Below are 18,843 nucleotides of genomic sequence, written 5' to 3'. Positions count from 1 at the left end.
ACGTGGCTACATGAGTGATCTTACAGCAGCAAAGCTGTATCGGTACAGCTGTACTGCTGTAAGCTTGCTAGTGCAGACATGGCCTTTGTAATGACCAATTCCTCAAGGGTTAACACTCCAATCTGAACCCTCCTATGAAATACCTTCTTCTGGAAAAGCACATGAGAGACAATCCTGCAAAGCACTGACTAATTTATTTAGGCCCAAGCCCCTGCTCCCATGAGCATCAATGGCAAAACTCCCACTTACTGCAATGTTGTTGGATGAGGCCTTTACTGACTTCACTAGGAGCATCAGGGTGATCAGCACCTTGCAACATAACATGTTATCTTGTATTGTGAGCATTTGGTTATTCTGAGTTATTGCTTTTCAGCACTGATGACTACACTTTGCTAATTCAGTTACAAGGGGAAGCTCACCTCTGCTAGCCCTGAACGAGATATTCCTTAGGAAGAGGTCTCTTTTTAAGCTAACTGACCACATGCCTTCCACCCATTGTATAAAACATGCACAGATTTATTGCCAGAAGATGAGCATTATTAGAATAAATGCATTTCCTTTCAAATACATAATTAAGCAAGAATGGGCAGGAGGAATTAATTTCTCCCACCTCTTTTTAATCAGCTGCTGTTGTCAGAGATCACAGAACTCCTTATACATATTCCTAAAGAGTCTCTCATTTCCCTCCCCCTTCATTCCTTCCCCCAATTTGTGGTACTGTCGGCTGTGATAAATACTGCCAGGGTTCCATTAATATAGCCACACACACACAGACAGGGAAGAATCTCTGTTTGGGGGAGTTAGGGCAGGTACACAGGATTCTCCCCATGTTCAAGTTGCATAGAGAAACTCATGATGCACAAATGAGTTGCAATCCCCATAATAGCTGCTACATTCACAGGAAGAGAAGCCAGTATGTCCTGATTCAGAGTGGTATGATCTAGTGGTCCAAGCACAGGACTGGAAGCCAGGAACTCATGAGTTCTACTCAGAGCTGGGATCAAACCGCCCTAGAGTAGCACTTGGACAATTCACAACCTTATAGCCCCCGTGACAGATATGGCAATTTCCTGCAATATTTTGGACAGATCTTACTATATTAAGTGTATGTATCATTGTGGGCCAGGCACTGTATTGTGGGCCAGGCCAGGCACTGTATCATTGTGGGCCAGGCACTTCCATGGGGAAGAGTGACCACACATCATCCAGGAATTACAACAGTGGGGGGTGATTAGGCAAATTCACTCAGGTTCTAACACCTTCAGAGAAGTACCACCAGCTGCAGAGGCTGCATATACTAGTCCAAACTGGATTCTCCAGAGACCAGACAGACAAAGAAATCGCTTTTGGATAAATAGCCTTCTTTCTGATCCAGCAAATGGACAGGACCTTCTGTCCAAGGGCAGGGCTGGAAAGACTTTGGGTGACTGACCTCTGGTAAGCGTTAAGCATATGTATAGGAACTTCTTTTTTGTTTTTAAATGTTTTCTCTGTAATGCTTTCACCGTAAGAGTAAATGTGCTTGCTTATAAAGAGCTGTGTGATAACTCTCAACTGCTGGCATGAGTAGTTGAACAGTACATTGTTCACAGTCACTGATGAGACAGCAAAGCACAGATGCTGGTCTGTTTAGGCAATCTGGCTTGCTGGGGACAGTGCAGGCAGGGAACTGAACAGCCTGGCGGGAGAGAGAGGGAAAAGCCCCTGTCAGGAGGTCTCCACCTACAAGGGGTGAGGAGAGTGCATGCACGGTGATCCATGGTTGCTTCCACTGAGAAAGCTTTAATAAGAACACCAGGTTCGCCTCACCCAGAAGGTGAAGATAAACACAGCATTAGATTACTTAGCAATTAAACTGACCTCAGAACATTGAGAAGTGTTAACTTTTAAAAATTACTGTGCCCTGCTGAGTGAGTGACTCCCAGCCAAGACTCTCAGTTAACTCAACATCGGTTATGTCTGTCATGGGTTGCACAAGTCAAGCCCCTATTCTTTTGAACTTAGACAGGAGACTCATGCTCCAGCCATACACAACACCCAGCCCCCACAGAAGCAGAGCTCTTCTGCAATTTCCACAGGAGCAAATATTCAGGGACATCTGATTATACGATAAATTCAGGAATCCCCAAGACCTTTGGCTCATTAGGGCTGCACCCTATTCTGAATTTCCTTTAAAGTTCACAAAACACTATCGAAAGAGGACCCCTCCATGAATAAGGGGTTGTGCCAAAAAGCAGTAGGCTAAAAGCATCCTGAACCAGTAAGACTGCGGCAATAGTAACTGGTCTATACTCAGGAAAGCCACACACATATCACAGAAATGCAGAGTCTGTGCAAAACATTCAGTTACATAGGATATATTTTTCCTTACCTGAAAACCTGTAATAGAAACTTTATTTGATTCCACTGTTGGCCTCCGGGGCAACCGAGGAGAAGAATGTGGAGATGTAACTGGAGAATAAGGGAGAGATGGGTAAACGTAACGTTCATTCACACCTGCAGTGCTACTGGGTGACTGTGATCTTTCCTGTCGAGATAGTTTTTGACCTGAAAGATTCAGCTTGGCTTTTGGCTCCCTTGTCATCTCTGGGGGCCCCCTAGAGCGCCAGAAACACCCTCCCCTGCAAGACCCTGGCTATCAGACACCATCATTTCTTCTCCGCAGTGTTCCACATGCTCATCTTCCTCCCGTCTGTCCTGTCCCCACTCCTCACCTGAGGCACCAGTCGAATCATACTCTGTCACCACAACAACAGACTCCATGCCCAAGTACTCAATGGTCAGTGACAACAAGCTACACAGATAGTCAGGTGCCTTCCTGCACTGGCTGCGTGGTTCATCGTAACAAACGGGTCTCTTGGTGGTAGGTCTGCTGGGAACACATGATGGCATGATGCACTGGCCGGCTTCATCCCAACTGATGGCATAGCTCCATCAGAGAGAGTAATCTAAAAGCATAAGATATAGTTAGCAGCAACTTTGTAATGCTATACCTATTGGCCATGGATCATTCACAGGCTTATTTAAAGACAAGACTTACTGTTAGCTGGATGTTTAACTGATCTAACAATTTCTTTGAAAGTCAATAATTCTGGCACTTGTCACGCTACAGAATTATTCACTAATTATCCAATGAGCACCACGGAGTTGGCAATTTGACAGGTGGTAGTTTTCCATCCGAAGCAGTAGTGATCCAGCTAATTCCTATTAATGTTAGCAGAGATGGGGCCAAGCCAGACCTCAAGATTTGGGTTCGGATCAGAATTTTAAGCTAGATCCAATCTCTGCAACATGCTAAATACTAACACCTATGAGATCTGGGAAGCTTTGGATTCAGATCTGGATTTCAAACCCAAGTTCTGGAGCATCTGAATCTGGGGTACACAGAGCACAAATTTCAGATTCAAGGTTTGGGGCCCTTCTGTAAATTATTGATGTAGTGCCCTGAGCATATTTGATGCTTTACAGAAATAAAGGAAACAGTTCCTGCCCCAAAAAGCTTACAATCCAAATCAGACAAGCAAAGAAAAGGACCACAACAAAGATGGGTTGGGACAGACAAAGGTTAGAAGAAAGAATTACCGGTATGTCAGTTTGTTTTGTACTTCTGCATAGGCAGCTTGTTAGGTCTGTTTGTTGTTGTTTAATAAGATCAGGCTTCAGAACAGGAGAAGACAGCCTTGGAGTGGTGTCCCGTGGGGCCATTAAAGGTCCTGTGGCACTTTTTGTAACAGCAGATGTTAGTCCCAGTGTCCTTGCCCAATTTTAATTCAAGTTACAATTAGATGCTGTCTCCCTAAATGCCCCTTGCATTTTCAGTTAGACATACTGGTTTTCCTCACTTTCTGACAGACTGCTGGGTGGTGTTCCTGTGAGTTCTTAAATAGCTACTGCATTTCAGTGGCAAGCAAAGTAAACTCTATACATTCCTTACTTATGTCACAGAGACATGGCGAGGCTTAATATCTGCAATGTGCTTTGAGATCCTTGAATGAGAAGTGCACAGTATTATTGCTGTTTGAATTATTATTATGAGGCTTTTATTTAAAATGTTGATGATCCACTATTAGCACAACAGGGTAAAAGCTAAGACCAGGTATAAACATTTGGCTAGGATTCTCTCACATAACTGCCTCCCAGAACGCAGAAAGAGAAATGTTTAGACAGTAATATTCCTTTTACTCTAACCTATATAAACAACCCTGAGCATCAGCATTAAGTTCCTTAAGAAAAGCCAGACACCCTAGCCTGATCCTATTTACGGTCAGGGGAGTTGTATCGTCAACTTCAATAGGGCCCGAATCGGGCCCTCTGCTCTCAGATGCATAGATGCAACTACAATAAATATCAATGGACATTACTGTATATTTTTTTTGTATTCCACTAGTACCCAATGATCCAATCAGGATCATGCCCTCTTGTGCTAGGCAATGGAGAAAAGACCATCCCTTCCCAGAACGTTTTATGGTCCTGGGAGTACTCAGTATCTTCAAAGACCAGGCCTTTATCTGGACTAGGGCCCTGACTCTGAAATCTGGTCTGGGTAGGCAGAACTCTGCACCTGTCCAGGACACCACTGAAGCCAAAGGGACAACACATGGGCATAAAGACCTGACTGGTTATTTTTTTTAGGTCCAAATCCTGCAATCTACCACATTATTTTAGCTTATCCTCGATCCATTGTCTGCTTTCTATATTTTCCCATTTTAGTTTTTTTTTTAAATTAGATTTATGAACCATGGTAATGACTGCAAAATTAACTTAGTTTAAAAAAAGACAATATAATTGGCAAGTCTCTACAGCTCTGATGCATTAGAGACAGTTCCATACAGTTATTTCTCTGAAAACCATCAAGGTGAAATTAAGCAGTGGAATCTTTGCTTGTCCAAAGTGGATTGCTGTAAAAACCCGTGAATGACCCAAGTGTCAGCTGGACGAGACAGCATTTCCGAGTTGCCAGAAACAACTTGGCTGAGATAACAGGCTGGGAGTTTTATTTTAGCAAGTCTGGAATACACAGGCAGAAAGATTACTGCTTTTCCCACTGCAACACAATTTTATTTTTAATTTCTAGGTTGACAAGTTGCCACCAGTAAAAAAACACCACCACAAACAATGATTTATTTATTTATTTTTGCCATGTTGTTCCAACACCTCAATAAGGTGGCTGCTTAAAATTAGATCCACTTGTCTAAAATTAAAAATTTCCATTATGCTGTGCCCTCTGGCATAGCTGCTCTGAATCAATATAGTAGAAATTACATGTCAAATATAAAAAAAAAACAAGCACTCTCTTTCCCTCTTAAAGCCTTTATAATTGCATAATTGCCATTTCAGACACAGAATCGTCTGCATAAATGAGACCATTTTCTCTGAAGCAGGAATGGTCCACTGACAAAACTATGCTGCTTTTTTTTGGCACATCACAGTTTACTGCTTGCAGATTAAGAGACAAAGAAGAAAAAGGAATTAAAATACAATGAAAGATACAAATAAGACCAGTTCTTAGCAGAAAGGGTAAATTATTTAAGAAGGGATGGATTCCTCCCCCCCGATAGATTCATCTGTCCCTTGCTGTTCAAAAGAGTTGGGATGCCTAATATCCAGGAACACTAGATAGGAATTTTTTCTCTCCGACAGGAAGTCTGTTATTGATGTGTGCTAGCTAGGACGCTGTGCTATTTGGCTGGGAGCAAAGCTGCTTGTATCTATCTATTTTGCAAATGTGTTCCTGGACCCCTGTTCTCAGCCAAGAAGCCTCCAGGTTTGGCAGCTACTCTATTAAGTTCAGGTTGTTGATGTGGATTGGCGGCCCCTTGGTGCCTCCATGGTCTGGCAGGGGGAGGGCAAAGAAGCCACTGAAATTAAAGATTTAAATGTTAACCATTCCTGAGGAAGACTGCATTGGACCCAGCACGGCAGCAAGCTTGTCCTTCCATTGCACACACAGCCTGACTTCAATGGAGCAGGATCAATGGATACTTCATCTGATCTTTTCCATTGAGCCTTCATTTTTGCAGTTGCCAGGGAAAGGCATGAACAAAGCACACACCCAAATCTGCATGTGCAAAATTAAAGGCAAGGTTTGAAAAAATCAGGCTCCTTGGAACTTCAGGGCGCTCAGCATCTTGAGAGTCCAATCCTGCTGCCACTGAAATTGTCAAAATAAATCCCCATCAAGTTCAGGGGGAGCTGGCCCGGGCCTTTGGGTGTGAGCATTCTTGTGGCTGCCGGCAAATCCATGGAACAAAACTGCTTAGGAGCAAAGCAGCTGCACTAGTAAATGACACTGGACTTGTGAATCCATTAGAATTGCACAGCACAAGTGCATTAATGCACTCCCTAGAGTGGTGCATTAAGAAAACTGAAAAGCAAACAAGCAAAGAGAGCAGATGGCTCTTAAAGGCTGGTTTCCATTTGCTGTAGGTTCTTTTAGGAACCATGCCAGCTTGCAGAGATAAATAGCTTTCCCATTAACCAGGAACCATTGCCAAAGCGCTGCGCCCTGCACCCCCACCATTCACCGCCACCTCACTTCAGAAACCACACCAAACAAGGAAGAACCTGGGCGTTTCTCATTCATGGGGCATAGCGAGATGAAACTGAAAGAAGTGGAAAGCTAGCTTGCCCTTGATGTGGTGTATTGCAAAGGCCCGAGCTAAGGAGGATCACAGCTAGCATTCTGGGGTGTGTATGCTTATCAGCTGGCCATCATCACCCTCTGCCTATATCACCACAATTATCCAAACCTAGACTGGCCATTGTATGCCAGGGCCCATGCAGGGCTTGGGCTACTTACCAGAAATGCTAGATTTTGCAGCTAGTCTTTACCCAACAGAAAATAGCTTCCAGCCCTTCAGAAAGAGTATGAAATGAAGTCAGAGCAATATCCATCGAGGTGGTGAAAATGTGCACATTTACGCCGCACACCGGCCCTCCACAAACAGAAGAAGGTGTGTGATGGCTGCAGCATTGGCAAGCCTGGATCCCAATTACATGACCTCAGAGTCCCCTCTGCCCCTTGCTGGGGCAGGTGGGGACCCTGAGAAGGAATCACTAGAACAGAAGGGCTGCACGGCTGCTCTGCACCCAGATCCCTCATTGAGAGATGGATTTCAGCCCTCACACTTCACCTGCAGAAAATATGGCTTTATTTGGGTCTTACGTAGGTGACATGAATTTTCACCTGTAGTGGTTTAAACTACTGTGCTGCTTTGCATTTGTTTCTGGTACCTGCCAGGGTTTTATAGCAATACGAAAGCAGAGATTTCCGAAAGTACTCAGTACCCCTCCTACGTTAAGGGAGACGGCAACGTTCATATGCTTTGCAAGGTTAATACAGACACAGCCATAACTAGCCACTTGCTTGTCACATTAGAATCTTTTTTCATTAATAGGGCAGCTGCTTGAAGACTAGCAGGGATTAAAAGGCTCATGGTGAACAGGTTCTGGGCTAATACTTGTGTAAACGTGAATTTAAGTCACAAAGTATCAGCAACACTTTGGAGCAGAGAGAGTGCACTGGACTTGGGGAGTTAATTGGCTTGACAAGGCTAAACATATCAAGGCTGATTAATTCAAGCAGGCTTCCTGTGCTCTGTAAGCAGGCTAAAGAGCATCAGACCCTCAACACAAAGCTTTATGTCTAAGAACTGTGGCACTTTACGCAGGCAGCGTCAAGGCAGAAAATCCAGACTTCCTTACCTGTGTTGCTCTGGGCAGGAGAAATGACTGGGCCTGAGAACTGGGAGGTAAACCTGTTGTCTTAAAACTTAGATAACACAATGACCAAATTAGACCCCCACACAAATATTCCACAAACCCATTGCCTTTCAAGAAGGGCTAATCATGCAGCCAGTTCGTGGGAATGTGCAGAATCTAATGATCATGCAGTCTGTTTTTCTTTGTAATAAGCATATGGGGAATCTGAGGAGGAGGAGGATATAAATTTAATCAGCTGGAGAAAAAAAGGCAAAGCTGGACTGGAAATGAATTACTTTGAGAAGAAAAATGTATTTGCTTGTCTCGCCATTATTGCCAACACCCTGTAATCCCATAAACTGCACACATGTGGAACACTGGCCCATTGTGGCGTTGGATCAAAGCATGCTGCAAGGATGCAAATAAAATAACTACCTTGTTGTAGAGCCACACACATGGAAAATCTGCAAGAAGCAGAAAAGTCTGGTATGTATAATTTTTTATTGGCACGTTTTGCCTGTGGGCTGCTCTCTCTATATAAGCCATACCCACTGCAGTAAGAATATTAAAGGCAAACAACTGCACATCTAATTCAGAAATAAGTCAAATATTAAAATGAAATAATTCCATGCAATGCTAGTATCACTCAAAAGTCCGCATGGCTTAACAAAATGGTATGGGCATGAGGTTGACCTTAGTGAGGAGGAGGAGAAGCAGTCTGACATTTATAGAATGCCTTTCCCCATCCAAAGGATTGCAGAGTGTATATTATAATTATATACACCCTCACTTTGCACACCACTGAAAATGCAACCACCTATGGAGTGGAACATGGCAACTGATTAACAGCACAAGGTAAAACTACACAATATTTGATGGTAGGGAGTAAAAACAACTCCTTTGCAAGTTATTTGTTCATTGATACTGTTCCTATCAAAACTGTAGTTGAGTGCTGCCTAATAACATTACATGCAAAACGAAATCTGTAGCATCAGAGGGTGATTTATGAATCCATCAAACACGCTGAATGCAGAAGAACACAGAGAGGAAAAGCAGCCATTAAGTGTAAAAGTTTTAATTGATAAACAACATGCTAAGAGTTTACTGGCAGCGAACATGTTGCAAAGCTAAGAAAGGCTGGGAACAGGAAGCTGATGCAAGGGAAGAGAGAAACTTTCTAGACACGTATTTATAGATGCTTGGTGCCAAATTCACAGTTGGCCAGAGAGGGTGCATTTCCCTAACTCAATGGAGTTCCCCTCACTTAAGCCAGTGGTGAATAAAGCATTTGATCCTCCAGAAGGAGTTGTGTTTTGTTAATTTTTAGCCCAAAAGACCCCAGCTTCTCAAGTTTGATAGCTCAAGAATTTCAGGAGAAAGAAAGTGGGCGGGGCCAGGGGGAAGCATACATTGCTCGTTTACACTGGACTCCCCTGAGATGCCTTTCTGACTCAGACAGAATTCCCTTACAGGTTTTAGTTTATTTTAGTTTCATATATTTTTAAGGTGGTATCCATGAATATGAGGGACTGGCTGTACTGTGCAGCGTCAGTCATCTCCTTCTTCCCAATGTCCTTCGGTCCTGACCTGCAGTTCTCCCTGTGACCCTAACTCTAGACTCTAATACAACCCTGCCAATGCTCTTTATGTTAAGTGATAAGCACTGTACAGAGGTCATTGTCTCTACCGTTACAGACAAGATCAGCTCACACATGTAATATACAGGAAGAAGATTCAATTCAGAGCAGCAGCATCCCTGCTGCTCATGTCCTGAGCCTTTTTAGGGCCATTAAAATGAGAATACCCAGTGATCTCAGCCAGGATTTAAATCCAGACCTCAGAGATTAAAGCCAAGCACGTTAACTCATCACCCCACTTAGCTCTTGCTTCTCTGAATCTTCAGTATCTAGGCAGTTTCATTTCTTGATATACGTCGATGGAGCAAGGGATGAAAAGATAGTAACACTGCTATGTGCTTTCATTCCCACCACTAACTAGCCTCTTTTGACAGTCTCATCAGCAAGGCCACGTATTGAGTAAGGACTCTGATCTGTCCTAGCAAAACAAGACGACTGTGGGGGGGGGGGGGGTGTTATGTAGGGTGACCAGATGTCCCGAATTTATAGGGACAGTCCTGATATTTGGGGCTTTTTCTTATACAGGCTCCTATTACCCCTCCCCACACCTGTCCTGATTTCTCACACTTGCTATCTGGTCAGCCTAGTGTTATGGAAACCTGGACTGCCACTGCCAGTGCTGTACCTGGCCCAGGGGTCGACAGACAAATACAGGCTCCAGAGCTGTTAATCTTTTAACAGCAATAAATTGACTTAAAGAAAAGCCAAAAAACAAAGTCAGGCTAGCTACAATTCATAGGAATGCAAAGAGTTCATATCTCATCATCTGGGAACCAGAATTAAGCAAGTCAGTCATTAGCATATCCCCCTGGACCAGCTCATTGGAGTCATTTCTGAAAATGGTACAAGCTAGCGTACTGTGTGCTGCAATAGCTAATACTTCCCCTGTTGGGCGGGGGAGGAAAGGGATAGTCTTGGGGCTAAACCTAAGGACTGGGTCTAAAGAGAGCTGGGTTCCACTGCTAGCACTGCCACGGACTTCCTGTGTGACCTTGGGCAAGTCACTTCACTTTTCTGGGCCCCAATTCCCCATCTGTTAAATAAAGATAATCTATTATTTGCATTGCGGTAACACCTCCGAGCCTAGGAATTGACCTGTACAAACACCAAAAAAGGGCTAAGAATGACTGAAGACAGATCCAAGCTCACTTTTGGATTCCCTAGCTCCCCCCTCCACATCTGAATAGGCATTTGCCTTGTTAATGTCTTGACTAATCTAATAGCCAACAAAGTGCTATTCTTTTCTGCATCCTGGTTAAAAGTTAACCAGAGAACAATGGGGATCAGTTGCCTCATTTTTGCTAGACAAAGTACAGTCATCATTTCACTTTTTGTGATCAAAGGGTCTCTCATAACGTCCAAGAACAAGATGACAAAAATACAATTTGTAATAATGGTGGCACTGATCACATGCCACCTCCTCCTACAGGCTAACAAAAACCTTGATGGAAACCCGCTAGCAACTGTAGTACACAAAGACTATATCTACATTAGATTTTTTGATAAAAATCTCCCACCATTGCACTTTACATTGGTGCAACTCAGAAGAGAGTTTGATAACACGATGATAAAAATGCCAGAGGCCAACTGAGTCCTGCCTAGGGTTGTCAGGTGTCCAGTTTTCAACTGGAATGCCTGGTTGAAAAGGGACCCTGGCAGCTCCGGACAGCACTGCTGACGGGGCCGTTAAAAGTCTGGTCAGCGGCGCAGCTCCCTATGTGCCTGGCTCTGTGCGGCTCCCGCATGTCCCCTCTCTGGCTCCTAAGCATAGAGACCCCTGGCTGCCCCTATGTGCTGCCCCCGCCCCAAGTGCCAGCTCTGCAGCTCCCATTGGCCAGGAACTGCGGCCAATGGAAGCTGCGGGAGCGGTGCCTGCAGATGAGGCAGCGTGCACCACACAGAGCCACCTGGTCACACCTCCATGTAGGAGCCAGAGGGAGGACATGCCGCTGCTTCCAGGAGCTGCCTGAGGTAAGCGCAGCCCAGAGCCTGTACCCCCTCCTGCGCCCTAACTCCCTGCCTCAGCCCTGATTCCCCTCCTGCCCTCCGATCCACTTGATCCCTGCCTGGAGCACCCTCCTGCACCTCAAACTCCTCATCCCCAGCCCCACCCCAGAGCCTGCACCCCCAGCTGGAGCCATCATCCCCTCCTGCACTCCAACCCTCTGAGCCAGCCCGGTGAAAATAAGTGAGTGAGTGAGCATGGGGTGAGCGGGAGCAGGGCCTCAGAGGAGGAGGTGGGGCAAGGCTGTTCAGTTTTGTTCAAGTAGAAAGTTGGCAACCCTAGTCCTGCCTCCACTTATGATCCCATGGTTGGGACCAGTGTGCCCCATGAGGCTCGATCCGCCAGTGAGGGGTGAGCACTAATGATCTTTGTTAACTGTTTGGTGAGTTATAGGGCTACTTCCCTCTGCCTTGCCCATCCAACCGAAAATGGCAAGAGTGAAAATCAATGCGAGGGCTGAGCTGGGGGTGTGCATAACTCTGAGGGATTGGCAGGTAGATTCCCAGAGGAGTAAAAAATGACATTTTACAAGAACTTCAAGAATCTTGATAAGAAATGTGAGAGCCACTGCTGGGAGGAAAACCACAGCTCTTATCTTGGTGAAGCATTTGCAGATACTCTGGAGGATACAGCTATTGCCTGCACGCACTAAGACCTCAGTTGAGCAAAGCACTTAAGCACGTACTTAACTTTAAGCACATCAACAGTCCCATTGACTTCAATGAGACTACTCACATGCTTAAAATTAGGCCCATGCTTAAGCACTTTGCTAAATTAGGGCCTGTGTGGCCTGTTATGTGAGGTACTCAGCCTCCTTAGCTCCCATTAGCATTGGCTCCAGTGTCTTGGTCAAATTCCAACCCTGGAGCTCACAGCAGCAAAGTATGTGAGCAGTAGGATCAAGCCTCCCACCTCCTAGGGAGCTGACTTTATGAATGTGCCGAAAGAATTTGTAAATCTGATAATTATTTAATTTTTTAAAATGCACTGTTAATAGAGCAGCAGCCAGATCGAGTTTAGCAACAGCAGAAGCACTTTGCCACCATAAAACAGATCGGGTCTGGAAAACAAAAACCCCAAACCAATCCCCACCTCCCAAAAATAATTCCTCTGCATTGATCTGCTTGATCGCCTGTCAGTTGAAGGAGAAAAGATGCCAGGGAACTTTGTGTAGCAGCATCTGACTACTAAAAGCCCCAATTATTGGCACTTTCCAGATGAAAACCTTGCTTGAATGCATGTGTACATGTATCACTCATAAATATGTTAGCTCCCTCCACTAATACCTAGCCAAGAGGAATCCTCCCAGGATTCATACAAATAATAATTTTAATAAGTTCTCCCTGCTAGTTAGGGAATGAGCAGCTTTGTGAACTCCACTTAAAAGTCATTACGCAGAATTGGGCTGAAAACAAAGCCCCGATCCCCCAAAATGCTTTAACCGTCTAATGAAAGCTGCGTTCCCTTGGTTTGATATTGCTCAGCAAGATACTTAAAGTCATTTGGTTACAAGTGGGTTTTATTTTTAAACCTACATACCATATTCATTTCAGGCAAGGGATACCTACAAGGACAGACAGCCTTTTCACTTCTAGGACACTGTGGACTGACTAACTGCAAGGCCAGGTTGTGAGGAAAAGTAAGTATATTATGGTAGTGCTCAAAGACCTCAAACTGGTATTGGGGCGCCATTGTCCCAGGCACTGTACAAGCAAAGAAAAGAGACAATCCCTGCCCTCAGCGCTAAAGTGGTCCAATATTAAATGAGTTTGGTGGGTCCCTGTTCAGCTCCTGGTAGACTGGGGGCAACATCACCAGAACTACCAGAAAAACTGGCACTAATTGGCCCCCTTACTGGTAGCCCCAGCAGAGAATTAACTGCCTTCTCTCCCATTTCTCCCCCTGAAAGAGATCTCTCCAGGTCACAGACAGTGCTGCTCTCCCACCACGTTCTGTGGCTAGAGAAAACCACTCTCCAAAGCAGTTAATCAGCACCTTTGACCAGCACTAAATTCACCATTCACACATCCATGGAGACTATCGCTTTACTTGACCATTCTTGGATGCCTTAAATCCCAAGCTTCACAGACATAAGATAGGGCTCCTGCTCCTGTATCAGTTCATGAGTCTCAGATAAGTATTTGCTGAATGGCTTTCAGCAGTTATTGCAAATCCTTGCCCAGAGAGATCCCAAGGAAACTGAACTAGTTTGCTTGCTCACTGCTCTCCTGAACTGTGAAATTGACTGGACCTTGTACTGTACTGAGCAGCATTTGCTAACAGGTGAAATCCAGCAAGAACGGTGAAATAAATGAAAGCCAAAGACAGGTGTTTTCAAGCCTTTGGGAGTGTATTACAGTACAAACCATTGAACAGGGGCTTGGCAAAGCCTCCAAGTAGCTGATCTCATCAAACTCCACTGGACTTAAGTCTGGTTTTGTTCTAGTTGTAGCACAGAAGCCACTCTCGGTGGAGTGAGCAGCCTCCTCCTTCTGGCTGGATATCTGTCTTCATTCTCTTTGAGCTCAGTGCAGCCCCAAATCCTAAGGAATGAAGCTGGATCATCTCCATCGCTATGCAGGCACCTCTGGCTCCCTGGGATCATAAAGCTCCTCCTTTCTAAGCACTCATGGCACCAGATTTTGATCTCTATTACACTAGCATCAACCCAGGAGGATTCTGCTGAAGCCAGTGGAGTTACTCTGGCTGTATACCTGTGCAGCTCAGATTAGGCCTTGTCTCTGGTGATGGCTCATGCTCTGCTAAGACCCCTCTTCTAAGGAGGGCCACACAGTCAGATGCTCTGCTGTTTACTTTGTCCTTTTGCTGCCACTTCTATGCTGATGATGCTCAACGCCATGTATATGGTCACGGCATTACTGGTACCCCCCCGACCTCTCTCTGGGTGTCTTGAGCAAGTAAGATTGTGGTTTTGTCTCTGTTTCCTTCAGATACACATTTACTGAAAGTGAGAGAGTTATCTTCCTCCTCAACTCACATTTCCCCTTTGCCTTTAACTGTAGTAATCCATGACCCTAAACTCTCTTCTTCCTCCTCCTCCTCCTCCATCAACAAGTTGCCTACCATCCCCTCTGCAATGATGCCTATGTATCGCTTCTGAACCAATCCTCATCCATGCCTTCATCTCCTCCTGCCTTCACTATGAGAAGTCCCATGTCTCTAGCCAGTTTCCAGCTCTCCCAATGGTGTGCGTGTGCACGTAAGCATGTGCAGTCCTTGGCTGCAGTTGCCAGCCTCCTTGCACGCAACGCCTCCATAACTCCCCATTGGCCTCAGGATTTGCTTCAATGGCTCCCTCTTTAAAACCTTCTAAGGATTTTGCTCTCTCTCTTCTTCTTTCACTGCTTCTACAACTCTTGAGTATCAGCACACAGCAAGTCTCTTTACCATTGGCCACTGATGGTGTGAAAGCCTTCTCCTCTGCAGCTCATGTCTTTCTGTATCTCTCAACCACACTGACTCCATTTCTTTTCAAATTTAACCTGAAAAGATCTTTCCTTCTGATCCAAACAATTTAAGTCTTTTAGGTACTTACATAGAGCCCACATGACCATAGCTTAGTGCCTCACAATCTTTCGTGTATTTCTCCTCGTAGCACTCCTGTGAGGCAGGGCAGTGCTATATCCCCACTTTACAGATGGAGAACTGAGGCACTGAGAGTCTAAAGTGTCTTGCCCAAGGTCACACAGGAAGTCAGTGGTGGAGCAGGAAGCTGAACCCTGGCATCCGAAACCCCCGACTAGAGAGCTGGACCATTCTTCTCCACTCTGCTCATACTTTTTAACAATCAAATTATTTTGAGATAAACAACAAAAATGATGTGAATCTACACAGTGCTTTCTAGAGGATTTTCAAAAGGCTTTACTAAAGATAAGTTGCATTACAGAGAGAAATAGTCGGAAAATTACAAAACGAGAGAATTAAAATAGATTCTCATGCTAAAACACAAACACGCTCAAGACAGTATTTATAAAGAAATCTCGACAGTCTCTTAGTATTACTAAAGGGAAAATGAGAAGCATGCACTATGTAGTTCCATCAGACAGCGCTTTATAGAAAGGGTAACTTAAACAATGTGACTAGTGGATAGAGCCCTGGACTGAGACCCCGTGCCTCAGTTTCCCCATCTGTAAAATGGGGATAACGATACTAACCTCCATGCTTTGAGATCTATGGATAAATATCATTACACAAGAACTAGGTATTGTTATTAAAGAAAAGGGCATTTTGTTTGGTGGAGAATGAAATAATTTATGTAAACTATGAAGACTTGGTCACTGATGGTCACAAGTGATCTGAACTTGCAATAAGGGGAGAATAGGCCCGTTAGTTTAATCAAAACAAATATAGAGAAGTACACACTGCTACACAGCAGACACACACAGAGCAGACAGAAGGGGGGAGAAGTATAAGTAATGTCATCTCAGCTGAGATAAATACGAAACACTCTCCTTATTCTGGAATGTTAATGTCCAGTGGTATCCTGAGGGAAAGTAAATGTGCTGGCTGCTCAATGTGCAGATGAAAAATACTACTGGGGAAAAAAAAAAAAATCAGAGCAACCGCTTGAAGGAACAAGAAGTTTTCAATCCTCCCCCAGTGTGAAACTGGGGGAAATGCGGAGACAGTCTCATGTGGGAGAGTGCAGAGAGCTGCATCAGGAGCAGATTATAGGAGATACAAGTCAGATCAACAAGAAGGCCTCAGTGGCTGTGAAAGTAGCCAGAGCCAGAAGTCAGGATGCAATGCAAAATGAAACAAACAGGAGCTAGGGTGGGAGGCTAAAGGGAAACCTGACTGTTAAAGGGTTTACTAAACAGGGCTGCTTCCGACACACATGGAGCTGCAGGGAAACCTAGAACAAGGGAGGGGGCGGTTGGCACTAACTTAAAAATATTAGCATATTGCACCTGTTTGTTAAGCTCATACCTTGACATAATCTGGAACAATCCTAAAAAAGGGGGTGAGCATAGGCCTACAGCAGTAAAAGAAAGCTATAGGGGAGGCTAATTTAATGGTGGCCACTTGGGCTCTGGAATTATTTGTATCATTCCTATTCCCAAAACATACAAAAACAAACAATCAGTTTATAAACTGATAGCTACTGCCCCGAGAGTTAAAAGACTGGCCTTTTTGCAGCTCCCACATCTCCATTTAGAGACACACTATCAGGTCAAAACTGGCCCCAACCTTACATTTTCTTAGGATAAAAATGGCCATAAAAAAAAAAGGCTTTGCCAAACCTAGCTCCAACAGGAAGAACTTGGGGGCTTTACTCCAACAGAAACATATTCTTAACTAACCCTCCCTCACCAGAGTTTGCAACCCAAACACTGCCATGCTGGGCTAGTGCATAAAACCCCAGACACCTGAGTAGAAACAGAAGTGAAAACTAGTTCCCTTTTCCCCCAACCTGTGAAAAATGCAAAAATGGTTGTGTGCGCACTGGGGATGGGAACAGGTGCTGCAAGTTCCTTAGCCCCTAGGGTCTGAAGAGCCTGTCAGTCTTGCCTCTTTCTGGCTGCTGTGGGGGTGTGTTGCTGTTTAGTTTGTTTTTTGGCAGGGTGGGGGGAGACCAGTCGACTTTCAGCTAATGAAGAAGTGGGGGGCCGGGGATTTGATTCTTCCCAGCCATCACTATCACGTGCGCTTGAGAGGACAGGGCTTGACAGGGGAGGATGAGGAGGAATGAGCCCCCACCCACATACATATTTGAAAGAGGGCAGATCCAAGCCAGGCTCCCCCTAAGGGCACGCGGACTAAGCTAACTCAGGGGTGCATACTGCCCTATGGCAGCAGCTGCCGGGTTCTGCACGTGGGCGCCCCATCCGCGCAGCATTCCCAGGCCCGGGGAGCTGGACAGGATCACAGCTCACCTCTCGTACCCAGCGGCAGCTGAGTGACAGGCACCAGCCACCAGCGCCAAACAAAGAAAGCCCCGTTGGAGAGGCAGGGCAGAGCCTCTCACCAGGTTCCCATCCCACGTCCTTTGCGGGTCCCGCCCCACCCCGGCCAGTATCTTATTCGTTTCCCAGCATGGTCCCTGCATAACATCACTTCAGGGAGCCACCCTCCACCGAGCTGCAGCTCCTCTTCCACCCAGCATCTCCCCACCAGCCAAGCCCAGGCCTCTCTTTGCTCCCGTGGTACTTTGGGGTCCATCCTCTGCACTAGCCAAGGATGCAGCAGGGGCCAGAAGACGCAGCACCATCCAGCGCGGAGATACCGGGGACTATCTCCCCCCGCCCCCCACACACAGAGCCCCGGGCAAAGCGACTCCCCTTCTCTGGGCTGGCCCAGGCCTCCCCCTGCCAGCCAGACACGGGCTGCAACACCCGCCCACTCCGCCATCCCCTCCCCGCGCCCGCACCCCCGCCCGGAGTCCGGTCCCAATTCCAGGGCAAAGCAAGAATTAAATCCCTCCACCCACCGACAAGCGGAAAACGCCGCGGCCGGTCTCGGGTGCCTGGCTCCCTCCGCGGGAAGAGCAGCGAGCTGCATGCCCGCCTCCCCCCGGAATAAGGGGCACGGAGCCCCCGCTTACCTAGCAATCGCCCCCGGGCACAGCCGCAGCCGCCCCCTTCTTCTGGGTCTCCATTGCGCTGCGATCCCCACCTTCCCCCGGCGCAGCAGCTCTTCCCCCAGCTGCTGCCAGCGGCACCTCGATTGGCTGCGACTGGGAGATTTTCCGGCCCAGAAGGAGAGAGTCAGATTTCACCAGCACCCTTGTTATTGGCCGCTGCAAAGCCAGAGCTTCGCTGACTGGCCCAGATGTGCAGCCTGCACGCAGCTCTCTCCCAGCGCCTTTTTGCTTTCAATTTTGCTCTCAAGCTGCACAGACAGAGGCAGACGCCAGCAGGGAATGGAAAACGGGCGGCACTCAACACACGCGCTCTCTAGTCTCTCCTTGCGTGCTGGAGGGTGCAGAACGGCCTGTCTCCCTAGCTTCCCTTGCAGACCCCCAGTCGCTCACCCTTTAGAAAAGCCATTTCAGGGAAATAACTTATAGATTCAAGCACTGGAAGGGACCTCGAGAGGTCATCGAGTCCAGTCCCCTGCCCTCATGGCAGGACCAAATACTGTCTAGACCATCCCTGATACTGATAAGACATTTATCTAACCTGCTCTTAAATAGCTCCAGAGATGGAGATTCTGCAACCTCCCTAGGCAATTTATTCCAGTGTTTAACCACCCTGACAATTAGGAACTTTTTCCTAATGTCCAACCTAAACCTCCCTTGCTGCAGTTTAAGTCCATTGCTTCTTGTTCTATCCTTAGAGGCTAAGGTGAACAACTTTTCTCCCTCTTCCCTATGACACCCTTTTAGATAACTTCTTCCCTGGCCTTTTGGCTAAGAATAAATTTTGTTCAGCCAGTTTGATCAGTTTAACAATCAAAATGATACTTAGCAATTAGTCCAGCTTTTCATCCAGAGAGCCCACACAGCTTTACGAAGGAAAATATAATGATCTTAATTTT

General features: G+C 45.9%; 1 protein-coding gene across 7 annotated transcripts in view; it reads right to left on the bottom strand.

The window, feature by feature from the left end:
* Positions 1 to 18,342, bottom strand: part of CAMKK2 (calcium/calmodulin dependent protein kinase kinase 2) — a 48,725-nt gene extending 30,383 nt beyond the window's left edge. For 3 of the 7 annotated variants that reach the window (XR_005589604.1, XM_039505346.1, XM_039505347.1), the window contains exons 1-3: positions 17,909 to 18,342; positions 2,715 to 2,948; positions 2,372 to 2,451 (exon numbers count right to left, since the gene is read on the bottom strand). Coding sequence is in view for 6 of the 7 variants with exons in the window: in XM_039505346.1 (XP_039361280.1) it covers positions 2,372 to 2,451; positions 2,715 to 2,892 (258 nt within the window). In the remaining variant the exon portion in view is untranslated. The remainder of the gene's footprint in view (positions 1 to 2,371; positions 2,452 to 2,714; positions 2,949 to 17,908) is intronic. The other 4 variants (XM_039505343.1, XM_039505342.1, XM_039505345.1 and 1 more) reach the window with 4 other exon arrangements.
* Positions 18,343 to 18,843: the final 501 nt, after the last annotated feature.

The sequence above is a fragment of the Mauremys reevesii genome, linkage group 18, assembly GCF_016161935.1.
Source record: "Mauremys reevesii isolate NIE-2019 linkage group 18, ASM1616193v1, whole genome shotgun sequence".
Classification (NCBI taxonomy): domain Eukaryota; kingdom Metazoa; phylum Chordata; order Testudines; family Geoemydidae; genus Mauremys; species Mauremys reevesii.
The sequence above is the reverse complement of the archived record's forward strand: the minus strand, read 5'-3'. Positions and strand labels throughout refer to the sequence as shown.